The 17234-nt window shown below is 34.7% G+C and overlaps 2 protein-coding genes and 1 pseudogene across 3 annotated transcripts; 1 reads left to right on the forward strand and 2 right to left on the reverse strand.

The window, feature by feature from the left end:
• Nucleotides 1-3882: 3882 nt before the first annotated feature.
• On the forward strand, nucleotides 3883-6600 carry LOC141840982 (uncharacterized). Its single transcript, XM_074729097.1, has 5 exons — nucleotides 3883-4117; nucleotides 4218-4366; nucleotides 4446-4494; nucleotides 5935-6077; nucleotides 6375-6600. Exons 1-5 carry the CDS (start codon nucleotides 4069-4071, stop codon nucleotides 6453-6455), a joined length of 471 nt encoding a protein of 156 aa, XP_074585198.1. The 5' UTR covers nucleotides 3883-4068; the 3' UTR covers nucleotides 6456-6600.
• Nucleotides 6601-7094: 494 nt separating this feature from the next.
• On the reverse strand, nucleotides 7095-12909 carry LOC141837732 (protein NETWORKED 1A-like; annotated as a pseudogene).
• A 1764-nt stretch (nucleotides 12910-14673) lies between these two features.
• Nucleotides 14674-17007, reverse strand: LOC141839798 (FCS-Like Zinc finger 8-like). Of its 2 annotated transcripts, XM_074727628.1 has the most exons (4): nucleotides 16748-17007; nucleotides 16405-16553; nucleotides 15581-16296; nucleotides 14674-15067 (listed from the first exon to the last, which is right to left on the reverse strand). In XM_074727628.1, exons 3-4 carry the CDS (start codon nucleotides 16279-16281, stop codon nucleotides 14965-14967), a joined length of 804 nt encoding a protein of 267 aa, XP_074583729.1. In that variant the 5' UTR covers nucleotides 16282-16296; nucleotides 16405-16553; nucleotides 16748-17007; the 3' UTR covers nucleotides 14674-14964. The 2 variants fall into 2 exon arrangements, with proteins under 2 accessions (XP_074583729.1, XP_074583728.1); XM_074727627.1 differs by having other exon boundaries at nucleotides 16405-17007.
• Between the last annotated feature and the right edge of the window lie 227 nt (nucleotides 17008-17234).

A 17234-nucleotide genomic window follows, 5' to 3' on the forward strand; every position in this document is an offset into this window, starting at 1 on the left:
TTTAAGGTTGAGTATTCGGTTAAAATCGAACCGAACTGAATCGAATCGAACCAAATTTTTTTGAACTAACCAAACCGACCAAATTTTCAAATAAAAATAGAACAAATCGAATCAATAAAATATCGATTAATTTGGTTTTCGATCGAATTAACCGAAATAACCAAATTTTTTAAATATTATAAAAAATTTACCAATTAATTAAAGATTTATAAGTTTATTTATTTAGAAATTTAGAAATTATTTTTTATTTTATTTAATTTAATTTATTCGGTTTTATCGAATAAAAAATTTTAAATTGAAATCGAACCGAATTAATGTATTTTTCTAGAAAAAATAATCAAAATTTTGAAATAACCGAATCAAATTTTTAAATTCGGTCGGTTTATTTGATTTAACTGAATTTTTACTCACTTCTAATTACATTTGTATGTCTTATTTTAATTTATTATTTTTTAAAGATAAATTTTAATATAGGCCCAAAAATAAAACAAATGGTTCTGAGTTGATTGGATAAATATGATATTTTTTATAAATCTAAATTTTTTTTGTTGAATTGTTTGATCTGAGATAAACCTCAAGTAGATGATGTATTACTAAGTAGATGATGATCATAACTAAACACTAAATTATGCAACTAAATTTTTTTATGAACATGTATTATTTTTTATTAGTTTCTTGAAGCATGATGATCATAACTAAATACTACATTATGCAAGATGTTTGTGCCACCAAGTAGATGATCTGTTTTTTTTTTCTTAATTACTGAATGTTATTTTCTCCTATTTTGTATAGATAGAGATTTATCTATTTTACCCAAATCAGTGATTCAATCAAACAATATATTCAAACTCTTGTTTTTACTTGCTGCAAATTAAAATCATCTGAATTCATACATTTGTTTGCTGCAAGTTAAAATTTACCATAGACATAACATTACTTATCAATAACAAACTATTCTTTGTTGTAAATTAAAATTTAACTTAGACACAACAATACTTACCAATAACAAACTTTGTAAATTAAAATTTATCATACACACAATACTGCTTATCAATAATAAACTATTCTTTGCTGTAAATTAAAATTTACCGTACACACAACACTACTTACTAATAATAGACTATTCATAGCTAGCTAATTAATTAAGCTTGTTAATTATTTTATATAGTTCTTTCTAATATATCTAATAATCTAACGAGATGAAAGATGATAAGTATATCCTCACGAGAAGAGTGTAGATCAATGATTCCATACTGCAATTGAAAGTAAAAAAAAATAGTTACATAAGAAAGTAAATGAGTATTAATTGAAACTTAAAAACTGAATAAAAAATATATTTATAATTTATTTATTTTTCTCTGCATCTCTTTCTTAACTTTCGTTTTAAAGACATTATCGCATATGTTGTACTCAAAATAAAAGTTTATGTGAACGGTGCTAGTGTGTAGGGTTAAGTATCCAGTTAAAATCGAACCGAATTAATCGAAAATCGAATAAACTGATTTTTTTCGAACCAACCAAACCTATCAAATTTTTCAATAAAAACTGAACAAACCGAACCGATATTTTATCGGTTAATTCAATTTTTGATCGAATTAACTGAATTTTTTAAATATTATAAAAATTTTACTAATTAATTAGAGATTTATAAATTTATTTACTTGAAAATTATAAATTATTTTTCTAGTTTGATTAATTCGGTTTAATCGAATAAAGAATTTTAAAACCGAAATCGAACCGAATTAATCAATTTTTTTAGAAAAATAACTAAAATTCTGAAATAATCGAACTGAATTTTTTAATTCGGTCAGTTCGATCGATTTATTCGGTTTAACCGAATTTTTGCTCACCCCTACTAGTATGACTGTCAAGATCTTTTTTTTGAAAAATAAATTTCATCATTTTTTATCTTTAGACAAGCTAAGTATAAGATTTCCCCCTCATTATTATAAAGGGAGGAGGATTGGAGGTTGCTATGATTAAATTAGAAAATCATATATTTGTGAAATAAAGATAAAATTGGAGGAGGACTATTTTTATCATAATTAAGATGATTTGTAATTATATTAGATGAAAATCATTCAAATGCATTAATGAATAGTAAAGACATTATGTGTTGCATTGAATTTGTGTATCTTATTTTAATTTATATTTACCGTAAGATGATTTATAATTATATTATATGAAAATCATTCAAATCATGATGATTTCCCTCTCATTATTGTAAAGGGGAGGAGGATTCGAGGTTGCCATGATTAAATTAGAAAATCACATATTTTTGGGATGAAGATAAAATTGGAGGACTATTTCTATGGTAAGATGATTTGTAATTAGATTAGATGAAAATCATTAAAATCATGAGTGCATAGTAAAAACATTATGGGTTGCATTGAATTTAGGGCTGAGTATTCAGTTAAAATCGAATTGAACTGAACTGAATTAATCAAAATTGAACCGAATCAAATTTTTTGAACTAACCAAATCGACCAAATTTTTAAATAAAAATTGAACAAATCGAACCGATAAAATATCGATTAATTCAGTTTTCAACCGAAATAATTTATAAGTTTACTTATTTAGAAATTTAGAAATTATTTTTTATTTTATTTAATTTGATTTATTCGGTTTAACCGAATAAGAAATTTTAAAACCGAAATTGAACCGAATTAATCAATTTTTTTTAAAAAACCAATTAAAATTTTAAAATAACTGAATCGAATTTTTAAATTCGGTCAGTTCAGTCGATTGATTCAGTTTAATCGAATTTTTGCTCACTTCAAATTAAATTTGTATGTCTTATTTTAATTTATTATTTTTTAAAGATAAATTTTAATATTGGCCCAAAAATAAAAAATGGTTCTGATTTGACTGGATAAATATGATATTTTTTATGAATACAAATTTTTTTATTGAATTGTTTGATCTGAGATAAACCTCAAGTAGATGATGTGTTACCAAGTAGATGATGATCATAATTAAACACTAAATTATGCAACTAAATTTTTTTTATGAATATGTATTATTTTTTATTAGTTTTCTAAAGCATGATGATCATAACTAAACACTACATTATGCAAGATATTTGTGCCATCAAGTAGATGATGTGTTTTTTTCTCTCTTAATTATTGAATGTTATTTTCTTCTATTTTGTATAGATAGAAATTTATCTATTTTATCTAAATAAGTGATTCAATCAAACAATATCTTTAAACTCTTGTTTTTATTTGCTGTAATCTCTATCCCTTAGAGATTTGGTATTGTTGAGGAAAAAACAACTAGAATGAAAGGGATCTTCATGCTCAATTCGATTCATGGATGTTAAATGTAAGATCTTTAGTCTTGGTCATAAATTTCTTTGTTATTTAGTGCACAAGAGTAGTGTGTAGAACCAAAATTGCATGAGTTAGTTAAAACTTGATCTAACAAATAAAATGTAATAATAACTAATCTATTATAGTTTTTTGATGTTTTATATGCACATATTTTCTATTTAATAATATAAATGGCATTTTTATAAAAAGTAAATTGATTAAAATATTAACACGGTATTTATGTAGTAAAAGAATTAATCTCTAATGAGCAAAGTTTATATTTTATTTAATTAAAATATAAAAAACGTGCAATATTTTAGTTGATAATGTACTTAATTTCTTGCATAATTAAAAATAAAGATATCTATAAATAGTGCTAGATTTAGCAATGAAAGGCAAATAAAATTTATATCCACATTTTTATTTTTGAATAAAAATAAAGACAATTTTTTATTCAATAAAAAATTATCTTTTCGAATTATTTATTTATTTATGTTGTTAAATAGGAAATCAATTTTTTTAATCTAATCGAATATTAAATTTCTTACAGCCCTAACGAATCCCTTCCGCCTTCTAGAGAGGTCTTTCCTTCTCTTTTCCTCTTCTCCGTCTTCTCGTCCGGTCCACATGACTCCGGCGTCGTCCTCCTACCGTGTTTGCTGGAGAGCTATCGAACGGTCTCCGGCGGAGGACTCCGTCAGTGCAGCCGCGCAGCGAGATTTCGCCATCCACCAAAGGGGTCGTGGGAGCACAACTTATGGCGGAGAAATTGGCACCGGAGAAGCGCCACAGCTTCTTCAATGGAGGTGAAACCTAGATTTTCTCCTCGGAGTACTTGTGTACTTGCCCGGTTTTTCCATTGATTCCGAATGCCTTTCTCATCTGGTGTTGATTTTGATCCTTTAGAGCAGAAGGTTTTCGAATGGGATCAAACCCTAGACGAGGTCAACATGTACATCGTCCTCCCTCCGAACGTTCCCAAGAAGCTTTTTTACTGCAAGATCCAGTCCGAACACGTCGAAGTGGGGATCAAGGGGAATCCTCCTTATCTCAATGTATGCATTTTATCTTATTTGTATGAGATTGATCGTTGTTTCTACACTTTTTTTGCTCAATGAACTGGTTGTTTTCCAGCACGATCTCGCCTGCCCTGTGAAGACTGACTCGTCTTTCTGGACTCTTGGTAATACATCCATGTTCTTCTTCAATCTCGATATTCTTTTCTGCGAGGTTCTTTTTATCACCACTTCCACTTTTCGTAATGATTATTAATATTCTAGGGTAATTTGAAGTTGATTTGTTGGACATTATTAAGTAACACAATGCATGGATTCAAACATGCGTGAACTAGAAATCACTAGAATAGGAACAAATGGTATTTAGATTGTGCGATGTGTTAGCCTGATGGTATTTAGAATAATAAAAACATCATTAGTTATGACATTGTGGAGCTAAAGTTCAATTGATACATATATAACCAGGGCACAATCAAAAGAAGTCTAACCATTCTCTTTTAACTTGCGAGTCTCAGCTTGTTCTAATGTTTGAGGATTCTCACATGTCTGTGCTGTTGGTGAGATTTGCTTCTTTGGATTGTGGACAGGTAGATCTCACAACTTGACCTCTTAACAGATTTGTTTGGTTGGGCATGATCCTGCAAATATAAATATCTGGAAGATGTTTTTAAGATTATTGATGTTTAATAGTAGCTAGAGAATAAGATTGTCATTCTCTAGCTAAGTAGTACTAGGATGAGATCAACAGACTATGAGAAAGTGGGGATCGTGTTTGGAATATTATTGTGTGTTTATTGAAGGGGGTGGACATCAGGATTTCAAATGTTGAAATAATTTGGCACAAGCAACACTTTTATTTCGTCTGAAGGAGCTCAAGTGTTGAAATAATTCAGCACAAGCTACACTTTTGTTGTAGGAGACAAAAGTTATCTACATTAATGAACTCCCACATAATTTATAAATATACCGAAAGGTGACAATCTTATATTCTGATGTACAAAATGGATATTTCAGATGCTAACCATGAGATTCAGGTTGAAAGTGATCCATCAATGCAAAATATCCTCCCTGAACAGAGGAAGCCTAGTTTAAGAGATTTCTTCCTCAATACTTGCATGTACACCTCAATATATTGCCATGCTATCCTTATTACACAAAGTCAAATGGTTTTGAACAAATCTTTGTGCCATTTATTTTTGAACAAGAGAGAGACAACAACCAAATGTTGTTTGGCCTAGTGGTAAGCTAGTCAATTTGGAGGGCTTTCAGTCAAGCCAAAGGTTGGGTTTGAATCTGTATAGCAGCAATTCTGGGAAAGGTTTATTCTTGTCTCTTCCGCTTGGATAATTCATAATTATGTGCTTTCCATAAGTTGGTTTTGAATTTAGACTGTTGGTATTGGTTGAGCTAAGCAATGCATATTAGTGATGGCTTGAGGCGTAAAAAAGCTCCAAAAAATATTTTTAGATACAGCAGCAAGCTCTGAATTACGGTTATGGGATTAATTGGTGATATATATCCTGTGTTTTCGACCATCTTCTTCTTTAAATGTCTGCATTCGCTTTGAAAATTAATTAGTCGATTTTGTTGCCTTCAAAAAAAAATAGAGGACGAAGTCATGCACGTGACATTACAGAAAAGGGACAAAGGAAAAACTTGGTCATCTCCCATACTTGGTCAAGGTTTGCTGGATCCATATGCAGCGGATCTGGAACAGAAGCGCCTTATGCTGCAGAGGTTTCAGGAAGAGGTAAAAGCCTTGTTTTGTTGCTTATTTATGTTGGAAATGGTTATGAATTTTCACAGCATATTTTGGTAATCCTATAAAAATTGTTGTGGGTTTCTATATGTATATTTACTATGATCTTGACTCCTGGTAAAACATATTGTGTAGGCTAGTGGATAAACTAAAAATGCAGAACACCTTAGTGAAGTATTTACTCCATTCATCAATATCACTCTGAGTTAAAAGTATAAATATCATGGAAAGAAATTCAATCCTTAATATCTTTCTTTTTTTTTGTATTGATTTATTTTCAATTTGCAGAACCCTGGTTTTGATTTTTCCCAAGCTCAGTTCAGTGGGACCTGCCCTGATCCGAGGACCTTCATGGGTGGCATTAGCTAAGCATGTGTGATCCCTTGAACTTTGCCATGGCGGCGAAGATTCAACAACGGTACTAATGATCTGATGAATGGTTCATCAAAATTATTGTGTATGACACTAGATTGCAATAATAGTTTCAAACCTTATTTCTCTTTGCATCTTACAATTTGAGCCTAACATCAAATTTGTGTGTATTTTATCGCATGCTGATAGTTTACTAGAACATATATTAAGTATATAAAATATCAAACACGATCAAAATAATTTACACTTAAACTTGAAATGATTTAAATTAACATAAAAGATGGGTAAAGGGCCAAATATAATTATATATATTAAGCTTTAAAAAATAATTAATTTACTTAGTAAATAGGTTAATTTGTTTATATATTTAAGTTATATTATTATTGTTGTTGTATTTATTAATCATTTTGTAAGTCCAACTAAATAGTATCTTTGAGGAAAACATGTCTAAATTTTTCTGTTGATTTTCAATTTAATTTTCTTATAATTTTTTAATCAATTAGTTTTAATTTTTAAATTTTTCAAGGAAAAAAAACGAGAAGCGAAACTCGTTTTCTTTCTTTCCCTCAAATGAAATATGAATTAGAAAAATATATTCTAGCCATAAGGTCTGTTTGCCCTTTTTTCCTCGTGAGAGGCACAGAATTAATCAATTCGCACTCAAATTTGCTTGACTCCGTTCAGATGAGAGTGAGCTGACTAAAGTTTAACAAATTTCAGAGAATTTAACAATCTTAAAGTGACAATCTTGTTCTCCGCTTCAAGCTCTCTGTTGATGAAGCGGAGATTGTGGTTTTCAGTACTCAATAGATTGATTGCTGAATCTCTCTCAGAGATTAGACTCTTGCACACCACAGAAAGGCAGTCCAGAGTGATAAACTCCAATAAGAACATTGTTCTCCTCTTCCAGTTTGCTATCATCATCTATCAACTTATGTAGCTTCCTGAAAAGAGAATTATTTTCCTCCAGTACCTTAAAGGAATTAGCTTGTAATGCTGTGAGATTCTTGTAGACAAGTAAGCTGTCTGAATAGCAAATCCACTTCAACTTTCAATGCTTCCTCTCGTTGGTTGCTTGTCTGCATCTCCTTCTTCAAAAGTTCGTTCATCTCAAGGATTTCATCATTCTTGTATTTTATATGGGTAAAATTTCCTGCTCTTACCTCAGATTCTCTCTCAAGGAGTCTTTTCTTCTCTCATATCTGATGCATACTTTCCTAACTGCTGTAGAAGGTTGATGTCAATGGATTTCTCCAGAAACAATTGCGGCTTTTCATCCTGGACCTCTGAAATAGTCTGTTGCATTTGCTTCAATTCATGCAAAATAAGCTGTAAAACTAATTCATCTTAGCTATCGTCTAAACCAGCATGCTCCAGATCCATCTTCAGTGATCTTATTATCACATGTATCCAGTCCCTTACTTTCCTGTTATGCTCTGTTAAAGATGTTATCTTTCTCTCCAGTGTCGAGCATTCCTGCTCAAGCTTTGAGATAAGCTTCTCTGCACATCAAGTCATCTTCCTGTTTTTGAGATGCACATGATAAATTGGAGTTCTCCTTTCTCATGTCACATAAACATCTCTGCAATATGAAAATTTCAATCTGAGCACTTACAATTTGGTGTTGTTCCACTTGGAAATGCTCCTCCCATCCCCGAGCTTGTTCATGGAGGAGTGAAACCTGATTTTCTAATACACTCTGCTGAATTTTGCTAGACTTAAGATTGGTATTGTGTTCATTTTCTTCCATGATTAATAACTCTTGCAGTTTTGAAATTTATTGAAGGATTGAATCCTTTCCCTTTTTAGGTTAGAGCCATTTTTCTCCATCTCAGAATATCGGCCTTTCAAGCTCTGTAGATTCTGTTTAAAGCTTTCCAGCTGATACAGTGAAAATAGTGGCAACAAGTTGTATTAGTCTCAACTATCTGTAATCGGTTTTATGGATCTTATCCCTCATTTAAGTTCATACAAGACTATATCACCAATTATACTCAACTATTAAGCTATTTTTTTCATGTGTTAAGAATCCAAATCTCTTAAATTAATTTGAGTAACATTAAATAGGGTTTTCTTTGGTCTCTGTTTCTCACACCATCAATTCTAATTGATCAACTTGCTTAACTATTGAATTTGTTTAAGTGCCTTTGAGCTTCACCTAATTTTTCAGTAATCCCACATCAATCTTACCATTTTTCATATTTATTACACTAATTTCTGTACATGTTTCTACATGATGCAAACAAATTTTGATATTAAACTGCAGTTGGCATAGCCACAAAATCAATCAAGAAATAATTCCAGAATAGGAGTGGGAAAAAGGATTAGTATGTTTAGATACCTTAATCAGCTTCCTGAAGATATGTTTACCTGTGTTATGAGAGTACTCTTCTCAAAAAGAAGACATGATTTCTCATCATCAAGAGTCTTGCAGGATTCTTTTACAACCCTCAACTTTCTTCTCAAATCCTCAAGTTCAACATTCGTATCAGATAGAGAGATCTCTAAGAATGCATTTTTCTTTGAAAGCTTCTCGATTTTCTGATGTGCAGCCTCCAAGTGTGACAAAATTGATGCCTTTTCAGCAAGATGGATAGATATCCTACCTCGCAGATGAGCAGAGGCATCTTCTAATTTGTTTACCTTCGTTCTTAATCTCTCCAATTCGCCATTTGCATCCAAAAGTGTACCTTCCAGTACTTGAATCTTCTTGGACATTGTTTGCATATTGTTTAGATTAAGCAAGTAAAGATTTATTTTATCCTCATTTTCCATGATTGTGTCCCTCAGTTTAAGGTTTGCATCCTTCAAATCCTTTATCAATGTCTGAAGGGATTCTACATTTAAACTAACCACTTGAAGTTCATCTGTAAGTGCATGACACTTATCTACCAAATCATCTCTTTCTTGTCTAAGACCATCAAGTTGTATCTGAAGAGCTTCCTTTTCATCGATATGAAGATCAGTTTCATCTTCAAGTTTCCTTTTCAAATCCATCAAGAATGTTATTTCATCCTCCAGACACATTATTTTAAGAGAAGACGAAAACTGCTCTTCACACAGTCTGACATTCTCCTCACTGATCTTCTTAAGTTCTTCGCCCATATCCTTGAGTTTCTTAACTTCCATTTCGAGCTCCAGTTCAAGATGCCTCATTGCTTCAGTGGTATCAATATGCTTCCTTTTAATTGATTGGCAAGCAATCTCAGCCTCCACTTTTCTTTGATCTGTATCTTGTAAGGAGGTATTCAGGATTTTCAGCTCCATACCCTTTTGGTTAAGCTCCTCCTGTTGATGCTCTATTTTCTTCTTTAGGATGTCAGCTTCTGAATGTAACGATCGATTAGCCTTCTCCAAAGCAAGCCTCTGTTCCTCAGCGCCATTTAAACTTGCAGTTCCCAAGATCATCTCATCATTAAGTTTCTTAAGGTCAGCTTTGGTGCGAGATATTTCATCTTCCAAATCAGATACTCTCTTCATGGATTCCAGATATCGAGTAAGTGATTCATCTTTCTCAGATTTTAGCTTGGAGTAGGTCTCTTTTAGGCACTGAACTTCACCTTCATTTTTATCAGCACGAGCTGATTCTAAACTAATTTGCTTCTTCAGCTCCTGGTTTTCATTTGACAGCCTCATTATTTCTTTCTGAAGTAATTTGTACTCCGAAACTTTGTTTTCCCCACTCTCTGTAAAAGTTGTGGCATGATGCAATGACAATCCAAAAGGATCATTGTCCACATCATGTGAATTCAAATTTCCTCGAGTCATTTCAGGAATATTTGTGTCTGCATACAGGGATAGACACTCATCAAACAAGTCAAATGGAATTTGGTTAGGGAATGCTTCGGCTATAGTTCGGTGAGCCTGACGAAGTGCCCCAGTCGCATCGTCATATCGTTCTGCCAATGCACGGTAGGCGCGATACAATTCTTCAACCAGTTTCATAAGCTCAGGACGTTTCTTGAAATACATTTCTGCTTTTTTCGCAAATGAATCAGCATCTTCTTCTATAAGCATGATCATGGTTTTGATCTTGTCATCTATATCTGCACAGGTAAGTGTAAATGGTGTTCATCATTAATGAATCTGAAAAGGACACAAAAACTCAAATGATCTTCTTGGCAAACTATTTTTTCTATTACTGAATTTTAAGAAGGATAATAATTCAATATCCATTTTGTAATATAATCTAGTAGGAATAGTTACCCTCACACTCACTTCCTTATGCAAATATATGGATAACAGTCTTTTAATTCGTGCTGGTGTTTGCAAAATTTGCAGTTCTTGTTTGGTCTTTGTATATTCTACCCGATCAATTCATTGTTCTACAATTCAGGGGCACCCCGACCACATTGCCCAGGAAGCACAACAACCATACCTGTAGTTTAAGTGGAGAGGCAACCGTTCTATGGCCATCTCCATATGTCAATCCCCTTTCATCCCCTCTTGTTCAACAGTCTTTTCCAAGATTAGTGCCTGTAGTGACCTCCTTTCTCACTGAGCGAGAAGACCACACACTAGATCCACTGTAGCAAATGAAACTCATTCTTCTTTGTTGCAGATTTGCCCTTCTTGACTCCATTCCTGGTCTCCTTCTCTCACTCATCCATCCCAAATGATGGTGCCGCCCGAGTCCCAACCCTAACACCAGATCAATTGATCTATCCTCTCCCTTTGTTCACCAACACCCCACCCATATTTCCTTCCTTGTTCATTGCTACCACGGACTCCACCCTCCCTACCTTGTTTCTTGTCTTCACTCAAGATCCCAGACTACTAGAAGATATTCTATCATGTACTACATTTAACGGGCTCTTAAATATTCCTGAATCAAATCATGCTCCAACAATTTTGGAAATTTATCATTATACAAAGCTCGATTATCAATGAAAACTTGACTATCAATAAATATAGCTCGATTCAATAACGTATAAAATGCATCAATTTTCACTCAACCAAGACAAAGAAGATAATCAAGAATCTTACCTGCAAGATTATCCTGCAGCCATTTGGAGTGCTTGGGGATGATATGGCTATTCCACCACCATGAATACAGGCGTCTGGATTCAGTATCTGCCAATGTTGCCATGATGACAGTCACCAAGGCAACTATTATCTTACCCTATCTTCTTCAATCTCACAAATGTTCACGTCTTCAAAAGATTTCCAACTCCGAAGAAGATCAGTTTCATCGACACAAGTCGATCATACAACATTTTGATGAAGTAAGCACATGCTCTTTCAACTTCATGGCTTATAGAACCACCTGAGTAAAACATAATAGAAAACAGTCTGACTGGGGAGTAATAAAATAGTAACAGTTGCGAGAGATTGAGACAAAGTTGAGATTGAGTTGATACTTAAAACCAACACATTCATCCATCAACACCAACCATAAAAGTAAATGCACAGATCAGTAACGTAAAAGACATCAATCATAGATAAAAGAAAATGATTTATTCTCTAACCTTGAAATTCAGAGGTAGCAACCAATCTTCTTGGGCAATATAACACACTAGTTTTCGGCAACAAATAATGAACACCATTTGTTTGTTTCATATAAAATGTTTGATAGAAAAGTTTTTTTTTTCGCTTTCCATTGTTTGGTGCCCTTGGACTGATTTGGCAATCATCACAGCCAAATGAACAAAAATATAATCTATCTTCCTGTAAAATTCGTCTCGAGAAATATTTTTACACAAATAAATTACTTTCCAACCTTTAAGATTATGTAACGAAGTTAAATAGTCTACTTGATTTTGCTCTGCAACTTTGTAAACACTTAATCATGGAACTAATCGAGAAAAAAACTTGCAATTTTTTTTTTTGCAAAAAAAAATAATAAGTACGCAAATCAAAGGTCCCAGAAATCGAGGAAAGATAATCAGCTGTTGGAAACACCAAAAATGCTCGTGCGAGACTGGAGATCTAGGGATCACAGAGGAGGAGAAGTAGCATTCCTTTTTTCTTCAAAAGATAAAAGGACGTCAGCATCAGAGAAAACCAAAAACCCTCGAATACAAATCGATCGAAAAAAAAAACCGACCGAAAAGAGGGGGGAAGAAAAACGCAAGCTCAAACCACTCAATCAATAAACGCAAGCTTATATGATCATACCATGAGCAAAAACCGCACTCCCCCCCAAAGCTAATCATCCAGCAGCTGTTCTTCCAGATCCAACTGCTCCTCCCATCCAGATTCATCCCGTCTCTCTGCTGCTCGTCTTCCAAACAAAAGACAAAAAAAAAAAAAAAAAAAAAAAGAAAGAAAGAAAGAGGGCGAAAGAGACAAAAAGAATTAAAAAAAAAACAGTGGAGGATAGAGTCGTCGAGGAAATGCCGAAGGATTTGGAAGGCGAGTTCGGTGGATTTGCGGGAGATGCGATTGCGATCACTGCTTGGAACAGTCCAACGACGCGGTGAGTGATGAAGCATCGACCATTTTCGCATTCATGGAGCAATTTTTTTCCACGCCGTTTGTCTTGCGCGTACGCCACTGCAAGTTCAACGAGCGTGATAAAGCAGCCGCAAAAGGGCAACGTGGGCAGACATTATTTGCTGCTGCCGCCGGGTCGTGCCCCTCCGAGATCCGGTTCGGTGCTCGCTCAACTCGGCTTAGACTTGGGTCATGTCTAGTTTGCTTTATTAGACCATGATCTCGTCTCGCTTAGCTTAAGCTGCATTGAGTTGGGCACGACCAAAGTTAATTTTAAATTAACCTAGCACAAGCACGAAGTGATCCGGCCCAATTCATAAATCAGGCCGGGCTCAATTGACATGATTCATTTCTTTATAAATTACGGCGTTGTAATAGTCAAATATTTAGAAGAATAAAAATGAACATTTGAATTAGATGATTATTTTAGAAATTGATTTTTGAGTCGAATATCTACAATATTAAAAAAATTGATAGAATTTAAGTTTATATCAAGATGGACTTGGGTCCATGCCGGATGGCTTAGAGTCACGAGCCATTCTCAATACTACAAATAGACCGGGCCAGGTTTGATTTGTCACGGTAAGAAAATAGGTGGATCAATTTAGGATGGTCCCGTTTCATGTCCACTACTGACTGCTCCCTGCGATTACACCATAAAAATAAAAATAAAAATAAAAAAAATAATAAATGGGCCCTTCACTACCGACTGACTGATGGCAGACAGCCTGTCACTCTCGCTTTTTTTAATTCTTCCTTCCACTTCTCTGTATTATATTTTTATTTTTATTTTTTAATTGACACCGCGTTTTCAACTTCACGTCGATTAATTAAGGAACGACTGTGCCAATTAATTTGAATTGACCGATTGAATATCATAAAAATCTTCTATCCGTCATTTAGATAAATTAAAAAGTGAAAATAATGACTCAACTTTTCTCACAATTGTCCCGGAGCTTCTTTTATTATTCTATTTAAATGTTGATAGAAAAAAAAAATCATTGTTGTTGTTTTGTCTCCTGGCTCCCCCTCCTCCAAAACACTCGTCCACCCTCCTTTTCCTTTTTGTAATGTATTGCTTATTGCTTCCTTTTCTTTGTGAGAAGAAGATTAGCTTTTGTACAATTTGGCGATGGAGACAAAAAGATATGGCATCTCCAGCCTATCATTATTATTCCTATTATTTATAATTCAGATATTTGAATTTTGTAAAATTAATTTTGAAGTTGAATATATGAATTACCTTCCATAAGGTTCCATATTCAAATGTAGAGAGATAGTTAATTAGATATTCATGAATCAATTTAAAAAGTTGAATATATGAATTAACAAAAAAAAAAGTAGAGAGATAATATTTATTTATTTATAACATTTTAATATGAGTATTGTCTAATTACCTTCCATAAGGTTCCATATTCAAATGTCACAATACATCTCAAGAACTATTTGAGATGTCCTTTTCCATAAGGTCCCTCTTGCACAATTAACGTGTCTTATTCGATATTCAACTCATCTAGTCTTAATCTTACCAATCTAATACAAATTTATATATATTGGCATGATGATTCTCTCGCAACGCATATCATACAAATTATTGATGATGCTTGGCTACCTGAATTATCAAAAATGTATTTTTTTTTAACATTCTTCCCAAAGTTATCTTCTCTTCATAATTCATCTCTCCATTTATTGTTCTTTATATTCGACAAAATTTTGCAGGTTTCCCATAAATACCTAATTATTTTAGCCATACTAATTTGAAAATTATGACACAGAAAGAGAAAGAAAGAAAGAAAATAGTATTAATCTTGAAACTTATCACCTCTTGATAAGTCTCTCAAAGCCATGAACAGCAGCATGATCCAAACACTTTTTTCCCAAAAATTTACCTCCATTAAAACCAAAAATACACCAAGAAAAAAACACCCCACCCAAATGGATGCAAAAAATGAGCCAGCAGCTCTCAGTAAGACTATTTTAGATTTTAAGTTTGCAGAAAATAAGGATTTGCAGTTTTGTCGCGGCCAGCCAGCCAGCCAGCAACTAGCTTCTTCAGGACCATAATCGTCGTTTAGTTCATCGACGATGAATCTAGCAATGGATTCTTGGACAAACCTTCGTCGATAAGCATCTCGTGGTGCCGACAATTGGTGCTGCAGAATGCTTTATCGCCTCTGAAAGAAACATTACTCAAGTATTACAATAGGACAAATTGCATCCAAATGATAGAAAAATAGCAAGGCAAAAACACAAAGGAAGAAATTTTATACATCACTGAATCAAAATGTTTGGATAAGATGGAACAAGAGATAGGTCTAGGTCACTCTCCAAAAAGAAGCTCTACAGAGATTGGGGACCCCAATAGCAACGAGTGCATCGCCTAATACCTTACAATGAACAAGAAAAATGGTGTCTAATCCTGGCGTGGAAGTGACAAGGAATCAAATGTCCCAATCACTAAGCAAGCAGTGGCATCAATTGACTTATCAAAGAATTTAATCAAGAACAGCTTGTTTAGTTTGGAGTTTAATTGGAGAACTTTATGGTGCAAGGTTCATGAGCAAACACAAGGCGGAAGGAAAAATCTCAATGAGTAGATTTGTTTCCAAGAGAACATATTTTGCAAAATACGATTAGGAATCATGCAATTTATGCAAAAAGTGAGTAAAAGCTTGAAGAACACTGACCTATACATAAAGATGTCGGTTCCTGGTCCAAGAACTTGCTTACATGCATGGCAAGAAGTCAAAAATCCCTCTGCAGAATTCTCCTTCACGGCGGCGATGGATTCATCGTTGCAGGGCTCCAGGATGCAATTGTCGAAGATGTGAGTGGTTTTCGGATTCGGCCCGTGCGAAATCACTCGCGTGTAGTCTTCCGAGAGCTCCATCTCGCTCATGGAGATGGACCTAGAGACAGCAGACACCTCGTGGCCGGCGGATATCCGGGCAGGGGAGAAGAGTGCCAATTGGGACTCCTTGTTCTTAACCCCAAACTCGATCGGGGAATTCGGAAACTCCACGGAGGCCACGGTGGGAATCTGAATCTTCAACTGTGGCCCAAACACAACCATTCTGCGCTGAGAGTTCTCCCTGGCCTTCTCCCCGTTGAGGGCATCCACGATACCAAGGCCAATGGGCTCGATGGCATCAAAAGGAGGCTTCTTTGGCTGCGAGAGGTTCGCAGAGGAGGAAAAGGGCCTGGTTTCGAGTATGGAGGTCGGGCTCATGGCGGCTTCGATGTCTGCAAATCTCTTGGAAGAGAAGCTCCGGAGGAGCAAATGGGAGGAAGCAACGGGCTTGCTTGCAGAGAGAGATGGAGGAGAATTGGAATCAGACATCATCAATCCCTGCTTGCCACCAACTGATCTGGATCTCCTCTTCAGCATATTAAATCCTCAAATCTGAAAACAAAAAGTATGAGGGACTGACTCTGATTTCTGATTCTTCTTATTGATTAACAAAACAATTTCAGAACCAAATAAAAACAAGATTAGTGAAATAGAACTCACAAGATATGTGCGTCAGATTGTCTACAGTATTCGGAATAAAAATCGAACTGGAACAGAAGGTCAAACTCTGCCCTTTTATTGCGTGAATAAACGATCACACGCCATAGAACGCCTCCTCGGGCTCCATTAGATCAACACCAAACAAGAGCCTGAAACACATGAAAAAAAAAAGGAAAAAAAACGATTTGGACGACGAGAAACAAGTAAAGCCTGCTTATGAAACACGAGAAAATAGTTCGATTTTGACGTAAAAGTTCAAGAAGATGATTCCTTTCCGCTGATGGTGAAAAGGGAACTACTTGGAGTAAAAAATTGCTTCTTTACGCTTAGGTTCGATTTCGACCTTAAAGTTCCAGCAGGTGACTCCTTTCCGCTTCCGATTGGGGGAAAACGAACCACTCCGACAGCGAAATCGATGCCAAGGTCACTGCTTTCCTCTTCGTCCTCCACTCCAAGAGCACCGAGAGAGTGTTGGTGCTTGCGCTTGCTATGTGAGCGGGGAGCAGGAGGGGAAGAGGGGGGCGTATTTAAGGGCGTGGGGTGCGCTGGAGAAGCACGGCGAGAAGGAGGAGTGGTTACTGTGATGCACTTGCCTTTGCTAAAACCGCCCTCACCTGACGCCATTCTTCCTCTCCCATATCCTCCATTACTGTCGCGATCTTTAGCTTTTTGGCGATTGCGATTGCAATTAATGCGGTAGTTATTGTTTTCTTGCTGAATAATTTTCGTGATTATAATAACTCTGAAACAGATGGCAACCTGGCACTGGCGGGGAAGAAATAAGGGAAATTTGTCAAAATGCCCTTGATTTTTTGGAATTGGAGGAACAA

Source organism: Curcuma longa, chromosome 11, assembly GCF_044706935.1.
Source record: "Curcuma longa cultivar G26 ecotype Majalengka, Jawa Barat chromosome 11, ITB_CL_G26_1.1, whole genome shotgun sequence".
Classification (NCBI taxonomy): domain Eukaryota; kingdom Viridiplantae; phylum Streptophyta; class Magnoliopsida; order Zingiberales; family Zingiberaceae; genus Curcuma; species Curcuma longa.

What these genes read in the sequence shown, in the direction of transcription:
- LOC141840982 (XM_074729097.1), top strand. Translation starts at nt 4,069, where the DNA reads ATGGCGGAGAAATTGGCACCGGAGAAGCGCCACAGCTTCTTCAATGGA. An exon ending in CCACAGCTTCTTCAATGGAG is followed by an intron (nt 4,118 to 4,217) that starts GTGAAACCTAGA and finishes TTGATCCTTTAG; the next exon opens with AGCAGAAGGTTTTCGAATGG. An exon ending in TGCAGAGGTTTCAGGAAGAG is followed by an intron (nt 6,078 to 6,374) that starts GTAAAAGCCTTG and finishes TTCAATTTGCAG; the next exon opens with AACCCTGGTTTTGATTTTTC.
- LOC141839798 (XM_074727628.1), bottom strand. Translation starts at nt 16,281, where the DNA reads ATGCTGAAGAGGAGATCCAGATCAGTTGGTGGCAAGCAGGGATTGATG. An exon ending in ACCGACATCTTTATGTATAG is followed by an intron (nt 15,068 to 15,580) that starts GTCAGTGTTCTT and finishes TGTTTCTTTCAG; the next exon opens with AGGCGATAAAGCATTCTGCA.